At 45.0% G+C, this 9,987-nt stretch overlaps 1 protein-coding gene across 2 annotated transcripts; it reads right to left on the bottom strand.

Annotated features, from left to right (window-relative positions):
- Positions 1-251: 251 nt before the first annotated feature.
- LOC134100220 (V-set and transmembrane domain-containing protein 5) lies at positions 252-8,085 on the bottom strand. Of its 2 annotated transcripts, XM_062553309.1 has the most exons (5): positions 7,805-8,085; positions 4,433-4,756; positions 2,772-2,918; positions 668-732; positions 252-320 (listed from the first exon to the last, which is right to left on the bottom strand). In XM_062553309.1, the coding sequence occupies exons 1-4, from the start codon at positions 7,881-7,883 to the stop codon at positions 695-697; spliced, it is 588 nt and encodes a 195-aa protein (XP_062409293.1). In that variant the 5' UTR covers positions 7,884-8,085; the 3' UTR covers positions 252-320; positions 668-694. The 2 variants fall into 2 exon arrangements, with proteins under 2 accessions (XP_062409293.1, XP_062409292.1); XM_062553308.1 differs by lacking the exon at positions 252-320 and having other exon boundaries at positions 409-732.
- Between the last annotated feature and the right edge of the window lie 1,902 nt (positions 8,086-9,987).

Below are 9,987 nucleotides of genomic sequence, written 5' to 3'. Positions count from 1 at the left end.
GAGGGCAAAAAAGATGCATCGATGCACGCTTGGAAATCACGCCAAACGAAGTACCCAACTAGTGAGAGCGCTTGACTTTCGGACAGTCTATTCTGACGTAACGTCCGGAAAATGCACACTGCCCAGCGTGCGTACTGATGTTTCAGACACAGCCCATCTCTCCACTCCGTCACATATTCCATATGTACGGGGTAACCCCACGAGGAGATGACCCAAGCACTGTGTGCCATCAAAAGCCTCTCATTGGTCAGCAGGTAGGGACGATGCCTGTGATTGGGTAAGGCTGGAAAAGGCAACTTCTGATTGGATGACTGGTCAGCCTATAATGTGCACCAAAGCATTGTGGGTATAAAATGCAGAATAAGAGACACAGGAGTTTCACTTTTACTGTTTGTATATTTGCTTACAGTTTTTAGGCATCACACACACTCAAACACACACACACACACAAATCCTAACAGTGACATAAACAAACATATTTCCACACATCCATAGTAACATTGTTGTTTGACCAGAGTAGCTATGGTAACATTGTTATCTGACCAGAGTAGCTATGGTAACATTGTTATCTGACCAGAGTAGCTATGGTAACATCGTTATCTGACCAGAGTAGCTATGGTAACATCGTTATCTGACCAGAGTAGCTATGGTAACATTGTTATCTGACCAGAGTAGCTATGGTAACAGGGTGCTGTTAGGTGGCCTCCAATGGCTGCAGCTCAAGTTGAAGATCTGGATAAAAACAACACAAGCAAACAGACAACAACAATAGTAAACAAAAACACACCTGTTGTTGGCTTCAGAACAGTGCTGCTAGTTTAGAACACTAGTTTAGAACAGTGCTGCTAGTTTAGAACACTAGTTTGCTGCCTGCTAGTTTAGAACACTGCTGCTAGTTTAGAACACTAGTTTAGAACAGTGCTGCTAGTTTAGAACACTAGTTTAGAACAGTGCTGCTAGTTTAGAACACTAGTTTGCTGCCTGCTAGTTTAGAACACTGCTGCTAGTTTAGAACACTAGTTTAGAACAGTGCTGCTAGTTTAGAACACTAGTTTAGAACAGTGCTGCTGGGTTAGAACAGTGCTGCTGGGTTAGAACAGTGCTGCTGGGTTAGAACAGTGCTGTTAGTTTAGAACACTAGTTTAGAACAGTGCTGCTAGTTTAGAACACTAGTTTAGAACAGTGCTGCTAGTTTAGAACACTAGTTTAGAACAGTGCTGCTGGGTTAGAACAGTGCTGCTGGGTTAGAACAGTGCTGTTAGTTTAGAACACTAGTTTAGAACAGTGCTGCTAGTTTAGAACACTAGTTTAGAACAGTGCTGCTGGGTTAGAACAGTGCTGTTAGTTTAGAACACTAGTTTAGAACAGTGCTGCTAGTTTAGAACACTAGTTTAGAACAGTGCTGCTGGGTTAGAACAGTGCTGTTAGTTTAGAACACTAGTTTAGAACAGTGCTGCTGGGTTAGAACAGTGCTGCTGGGTTAGAACAGTGCTGTTAGTTTAGAACACTAGTTTAGAACAGTGCTGCTGGGTTAGAACAGTGCTGTTAGTTTAGAACACTAGTTTAGAACACTGCTGCTGGGTTAGAACAGTGCTGCTGGGTTAGAACAGTGCTGCTGGGTTAGAACAGTGCTGTTAGTTTAGAACACTAGTTTAGAACAGTGCTGCTGGGTTAGAACAGTGCTGTTAGTTTAGAACACTAGTTTAGAACACTGCTGCTGGGTTAGAACAGTGCTGCTGGGTTAGAACAGTGCTGCTGGGTTAGAACAGTGCTGTTAGTTTAGAACAGTGCTGGGAGTTTGCCAGAGTGTTTTCACCGGTAATCTTGGCTTTTAGGTTTTTAGACAGATACAACTACTGTCTAGAAATATGCAAAAGAGTCTGCAAAATACTACAACTACAAAACTATAACAATAAAACTACAACCATAAATTAGAAATCCACGCAAGTGTTGGAAACTAGAGGCACACCTGAGTCTCTCCCTCCCTCTCCACTATCTTTTCAGATCAAAGGCATTAATGCCCCCTAATATATCACACACACACACACATACTGTATACAGTTAAGGGCCGTTCACACCAACGATAACTATAACCATAACGATAAAAGCGTCCGCACTGGGCAACGATAAGAAAAGTCTCTCCTCGTGTTAATGAATGTGATGGCTAGAATATTATGGGTTCTGATTGGCTGTTAGCTTTTTATAGTTCTCAAAATCTCTCTGAAAGTGATCAACAACGATATCGTATTTCATGTCGTTATCGTTATAGTTTGTGTGAACGTTGTCATTCATATTAACGAGAGCGATATTTGTTTATAGTTATCGTTATCGTTCTTGGTGTGAACGGGCCTTTTAGACTCAACTGTACCCCATGCATGCTAAAGTTGACTATGTTAACTATGACTAAAATGAGGAATATAAAATCATGTTTTGGAAATTGATCTTAATGCCTTAATTGAAAAAATGTGGTAATATCCAACCTTTAAGGACACATTTTTTTTATGAAAGAATAATGTATCGTAAATAAATTAAATAAAATACCCATCCACATGATGGTTTGCGTGTAAAGTACCCATCCACATGATGGTTTGTGTGTAAAGTACCCATCCACATGATGGTTTGCGTGTAAAATACCCATCCACATGATGGTTTGTGTGTCATTTCTAAACAGTTTGCACTCAAACCAGAACATGTTTGAGTCTGGAACACAAATGTTTGTTGGTCTCTCGGCAACCGCGGTTGCTGTCTGTTGTTAGTTGTGTTGTGGTTACCTGGCGACTGTGTTTTGCGTTGCCATGACGTCATCAGGTGTCGATAGAGTCTCTCCAGCAGCCACATGGACACCATGAGCGAGCCGCTAACCGCTAACAACACCAACAGGAACACAGCCAGGTAGTGCAGGTCCTCATACTGCACCTCTACACACACACACACACACACACACACACATCAGAAATAGACAAATCTGTTGCACCAGGCACCAGCCCCTTGAACAGGTTTGACTTGACAGACAAGTGCGTGCGTGCATGCGTGCGTGTTGAATCCGTATTAGCTCATGAAGAGTGCAGTCCAGGAAGCTGCTTGTTGAGGTGATGTGTGTGTGTGTGTGTGTGTGTGTGTGTGTGTGTGAGTGTGCATGTGTGTGTGCGTGTGTGTGTGTGCGTGTTGAATCCGTATTAGCTCATGAAGAGTGCAGAAAACTGCTTGCACACACATACACACACACACACACAGGCTCTCTTAATTTAACCTTCAGAGAGTGCACACTCACAACACCACCACCAACACACACAGACACACACACACACACAGACTCTACCTCTGCCAAGGAGGTTAGGTTTTCATCAGGGTTTGTCTGTCTGTCTGTCTGTCTGTTTGTTGGCAAGATAACTCAAAAAGTTATGGATGGATTTTGATGAAATTCCTTTATCAAATTCTGAAATGACCCAAGGAAGAAACGATGACATTTTAGGAGTGATCCGTATCACCGTCTGGATGCAGGAGGCGGTTACGTGTGCGGTTACGTGTTCTATCCGTATCACCGTCTGGATGCAGGAGGCGGTTACGTGTACGGTTACGCGTACGGTTACGTGTACGGTTACGTGTTTGCTTGGCGGAGGTCTGCGCTCTCTGAGTGCTTTTCTAGTTAGTTCTAAAATGAAGTTCAACTATTAAATCTAACTGTACGTTCTAATTTATCACTATAAAGTTATGTAAGGGATAATGTATAGAACGCCGGTCATTATCGGAAAATAATTCCCGACAGGATGAACAGAACTTTTTTTGCTTCGTCCTGAAGGGAATTATTTTCCGATAATGACCGGCGTTCTATACATTATCCCGCTTATTATACGGCTACTTGCCAAAACGAGAAATGAAACTTAACTCAATGTGTCTTTAGCAATGACTTGGCTACCGTTTGGTGGCTTCCGCTAGAACTAGCAAAATAAATAGTTCGCCACAGTTGACAGTTGTTAGGTGTTGCCTGGCAACATACTTAGTAGCTGAAAGGAAATTCCATTGCAACCAGCGAACAGCTTTGTTGCGGATTGATATGAAAGACGTGAATTAAAAGCACAAAACCCGTTGCCATTGACAGTGGTCATTATAGACTTTCAGCGGTCATTATATAGATTTAACAGACCTGCGAACGTTGGGACCATTCATGTGAACGGAACTTTTCTGAGGCACTCTGAAGAGCCGTGTAATAAATATTGAACTATGGATCCACGGTGGGTTCTATTAATTCACCTGTAGGTTCTAATTTATTACTCTGAAGTTATATATGCATATATATTATATGCACTATATATATATATATAGTGAGCTATGGATCCACAGTGGGTTCTGACCAATATTGGACTACTTCCTGAGTGGGAGGGCACAGATCTACTTCCTGACATTCGTCCAATCAGAAGGCCAGAAGTCCTACCTGTCACCTGTAGCAACAAGCCCGCCTCTTTACTGTTGCCGGACGACTCTGTAACCGTGACGACGTAGTATCCGGCGTCATGGAGACGCAGCTGTGTGAGTGTGAGGGAGCCGTTGCTATGCGTCTCCACTCGCCTCTCGTAGCCCGAAGACACATTGGGCGGGGCACCTGGTTGCCAGGTAACTATGGGATGTACACCTGTCGCCGTGGTGACCCTCCAGGAGACGAGGGGGATGCCCAAACTGGACCAATCAGCACGCAGCAGGACGGAACCCTGCACCTCCGCACGCACTGAACCCTCCGGAACATGCAGCACCAACGCCTCTGAGATGGAGAGAGAGAGAGGTGGAGAGAGGTGGAGAGGGAAGAGAGGTGGAGAGAGAGAGGGAGGAGAGGTGGAGAGAGAGGGGAGAGGTGGAGAGAGAGAGAGGGGAGAGGGAGGAGAGGTGGAGAGAGAGAGAGGGGAGAGAGGGAAGAGAGAGTAGTGTGTAGTCGTGAGAAGAGAGGTGAGAGAGTAGTGTGTAGTATAGTCGTGAGAAGAGAGGAGAATAGAGGAGAGGAGAGAGGGAAGAGAGGAGAGAGAGGTGAGAGAGTAGTGTGTAGTATAGTCGTGAGAAGAGAGGAGAATAGAGGTGGATCCCATTTATTAGTCTTCAAATGAAGAGTCATGACAAACATATACTGCACAACATCCAGTTATGCACACACACACATGCACATGCACACACACATATACTGTACAACATCCAGTTATGCACACACACACACACACCCCTTCATAACAACAGACACACACACACACACACACACACACCCCTTCATACTGTACAACAGTGCCAACATCCAGTTATGCACACACACATGCACACACACACACACACACACACTCACACCCCTTCATAACAACAGACACACACACACACACACACACACACACACACACACACACACACACCTTCATAACAACACACAGCACATCCCCCTTCAACAAAATAAAGAGAGACAAGAGGACAGAGAGAGAGCTATGTTAAGTATGAGAGGCAAAACAAAAGGCAAAATGATTTCAGAGCATTGAAAAGTGGTTTGGAGGTAGTGAGTGTGTGTGTAAATGCCTGGACACACCAACCCGACCGGCCGACCGTCGGCAGAAAAGCAGTCGGACTATCAGTCGGGCTCTCGTCTCCCCTGGTCGGTCAAAAAAGTGCCACTGAACACACCGAAGCGACGCCGATTGCACGTTCTGCGCGTGCGTGAACTCTGTTTCATTACCCATAACTGCAGGCTTCAGAGTCAGCCGAGCCGAGTAGATATCATGCAGGATTCGCGGAACTAATTGCAACTAGTTTTCGGACTTCTCTGATTAAGCAATAAGAAAAATTATAAATATAATTATATAGTGTGTATTATTTTATTGCCATTGCTTGTGTGTGAGGCCAACGAAACACTCTCTTCGGCACGGAATAAATAACTTTTCGCCCTTGAATCTAGCTAGCTTGCTAGCTAATATTAGCACAGTAAACGAAAAGTGAATGGGAAATAACCTGAAATAACACACGTTCAGAAACTTTGTTCTAGCAAAAATAGTTAAGAAGGTTTATCAGGCCTTAAGAGTTTCAGTGGGGGCGCATAGATTCAGTATATTTATGTACACACACACACACACACTGTCCTACACGGCCTCTCACATGTGAATGTACACACACACACACACACTTCTGTCCTACATGGCCTCTGGTCCTATATTAGGGTCAGAATATTTGGGACCAAAAATAAACAAACTCCAAGAAGAGAGATCTCACTCACACTCAAACTCGCACGCACGCACGCACGCACGCACGCACGCACGCACGCACTCACTCACTCACTCACTCACTCACACACACAGACATCTCTCTCACACACACACATACCTCTCACACACACCACACACACACACACACACACATGCTTATACATGCTTCTTTAGCTTTATTGACTGGAGCATGAATGACTTCCTCCGCTGCGCTAGATGGCGCTATAACCCCCCCTTCAGTAAGAGAGTTAGATACAGTAGTTGCGATAGCTAGATTTCTAGCTTGTCTTTGCTGGTTTTCTTCCAGCTATTGCTGGTCTTTGCTGGTGTAGCTGGTTAGGCCACCAGCTAAACATGCTTGCGTGACCAGCCTGTCATGGGGGATACAGATGGTCATGCTGGTGACCAGCCTGCCAAGCTTGACTTTGTTGGTGTAAGATGGTCATGCTGGCTGGTTTGCTACAATGACCAGCAACACCAACTAAAATGACCAGCTTGAGGTGGTAGGGCAAGCAGAACCAGCTGAATTACCATCGTAAGATGGCTAAACCAGCTGAAGGTATGTTTTCGCAAGAGTTTTGCTGGTCTAGATGGTCAACCATCATAGGGTGGTCAAACAAGCTGGTTAATAAGCTGGTCAACCAGCAAACCACTGATGTGGATTTTCAGATCATATGTGGTTTATCAGACTAATGTTGGTCATTCTAGAAAACCAGCTCGACCATCTCTGTCAAGCTTGGCAGGCTGGTAAACCAGCTGTATCCCACAAGACAGGATGCCCTGCTGAACAAAACATCAAGAAACCAGCTTAGGCTGGTAGCTGGTTTTAGTTGGTTTTAGCTGGTCTTTGCTGGTTTTCTTCCAGCTATTGCTGCTCTTTGCTGGTGTAGCTGGTTAGGCCACCAGCTAGACATGCTGGCGTGACCATCTGAGGAAGCTGGTCGTGCTGGTGACCAGCCTGTCAAGCTTGACAAAGATGGTCAAGCTGGTTTTCTAGAATGACCAACATAAGCTGGCATGGCCAGTAAAAACCAGCAATGTAGACCAGCAACACCAACTAAAATGACCAGCTTGAGGTGGTATGACAATCAAAACCAGCTGAATGACTATCGTAAGCTGGGTAAACCAGCTGAAGGTATGTTTTTGCAAGCGTTTTGCTGGTCTAGCTGGTCAACCATCATAGGGTGGTCAAATAAGCTGGTTAACAAGCTGGTCAACCAGCAAACCACCTTTAGCTGGTCAGGCTGGTTTTTTCAGCAGGCTGGTCATATCAGCACAACCAGCTTCCTCAGATGGTCACGCCAGCATGTCTAGCTGGTGGCCTAACCAGCTACACCAGCAAAGACCAGCAATAGCTGGAAGAAAACCAGCAAAGACCAGCTAAAACCAACTAAAACCAGCTACCAGCATAAGCTGGGTTCTTGCTATTTTTTTCAGCAGGATAGTTTCATTTGCCCTTTACACTTGTTTCAGTTCACAACAAAATGATGAATTAGTAGTCTCAACTGGGTGCTAAACTCTCTCCCTCTACCTCTCTCTCTCACACACACACACACACACACACACACACACACACTTACCTGTGAGGCAGAGGGCGAGCAGTATCAGGAGTGTGTGTGTGTGTGCTGGAAAGAGAGCCCTGTGTGTGTGTGTCTTCATCAGGGACAGCCATCTACCCTGCCAGCACCATACCACTCTCTCCTCTCCTCTCCCTCTCTATCCCTTCTTTTCTCTCTCTCCTCCCTCTCTCTCTCTCTCCTTTCTCTCTCTCTACCCGTCCTCTCTCTCTCCTCTTTCTTTTTTCTCAGTTTGTCTTTTCTGTCTGTTCTCTTCTCTCACTCCTGAACATCCTGCGTTCTGTCACTTCCTGGTCTCTCTCCCTCCCTCTCTCTCTCTCTCCCTCTCTCTCCCTCTCTCTCTCTCTCTCTCTCTCTCACACACACACACACACACACACTGTCCCTCCCTTGAGTTCCAGCATTCCTGAAGTCTCTAACAGGTTTGGCAGAACAGGACTGCACAAACATACACACCCATAAAAACACACACACACACACACACACACACACACACACACACACACACACACCCTAACAAAAACACACACTCACAAAAATACACATACATACACACACACAGACACACCCTAACACACACACACCCACACACCTTTGCACAGGTAATGGAAACCTTACTTACTCCTCACGGGAGTGAACGAGGAATCAGAATTGTGTGTCATTGTGTGCTATGTACTGTATGTCCACACACACACACACACACACACACACACACACACACACACACACACACACACGCACGCGAAAGCACATACAGTGCACACGCACATACAGTATGCAGTACACACACACACACACACATGCACAAATGCACATACAGTACACACGTACGCACACACACACGAGCACGAGCGCTAACGCACATACAGTACACACACACATACAAATGCACATACAGTACACACGCATGCATGGACGCACAGTACACACACTCACACACACGCCAACTCACAAACAGTACACACACACACATACAGTACACACGCACGCACGCGTGAACGCACATACATACAGTACACACACACATACAGTAGGCTACACACGCACGCAGGAACGCACACACATACAGTACACACGCACATACAGTACACACACACACATACAGTACACACACACACACATACAGTACACACGCACATACAGTACACACACACACACATACAGTACACACGCACATACAGTACACACACACATACAGTACACACACACATACATACAGTACACACGCACATACAGTACACACACACATACATACAGTACATACGCACATACAGTACACACACACACATACAGTACACACGCACATACAGTACACACACACATACATACAGTACACACACACACATACAGTACACACGCACATACAGTACACACACACACATACAGTACACACACACGCACATACAGTACACACACACACATACAGTACACACACACACACATACAGTACACACGCACATACAGTACACACACACACACATACAGTACACACGCACATACAGTACACACACACATACAGTACACACACACATACATACAGTACACACGCACATACAGTACACACACACATACATACAGTACATACGCACATACAGTACACACACACACATACAGTACACACGCACATACAGTACACACACACATACATACAGTACACACGCACATACAGTACACACACACACATACAGTAAACACACACACATACAGTACACACACACATACAGTACACACACACACACATACAGTACACACGCACATACAGTACACACACACATACATACAGTACACACGCACATACAGTACACACACACACATACAGTAAACACACACACATACAGTACACACACACATACAGTACACACACACACACATACAGTACACACGCACATACAGTACACACACACACATACAGTAAACACACACACATACAGTACACACACACATACAGTACACACACACACACATACAGTACACACGCACATACAGTACACACACACACATACAGTAAACACACACACATACAGTACACACGCACATACAGTACACACACACACACATACAGTACACACGCACATACAGTACACACACACACACATACAGTACACACGCACGCAGGAACGCACACACATACAGTACACACGCACATACAGTACACATACACTATATCATATCTCCACTATACCATA

Source organism: Sardina pilchardus, chromosome 13 (genome assembly GCF_963854185.1).
Source record: "Sardina pilchardus chromosome 13, fSarPil1.1, whole genome shotgun sequence".
Lineage (NCBI taxonomy): Eukaryota > Metazoa > Chordata > Actinopteri > Clupeiformes > Clupeidae > Sardina > Sardina pilchardus.
This window is presented reverse-complemented; position numbering and strand designations above follow the sequence as displayed.

What these genes read in the sequence shown, in the direction of transcription:
- LOC134100220 (XM_062553309.1), bottom strand. Translation starts at nt 7,883, where the DNA reads ATGAAGACACACACACACAGGGCTCTCTTTCCAGCACACACACACACA. An exon ending in GCTCGCCCTCTGCCTCACAG is followed by an intron (nt 4,757 to 7,804) that starts GTAAGTGTGTGT and finishes TCTCCATCTCAG; the next exon opens with AGGCGTTGGTGCTGCATGTT. An exon ending in ACGCAAAACACAGTCGCCAG is followed by an intron (nt 733 to 2,771) that starts GTAACCACAACA and finishes GTTTTTATCCAG; the next exon opens with ATCTTCAACTTGAGCTGCAG.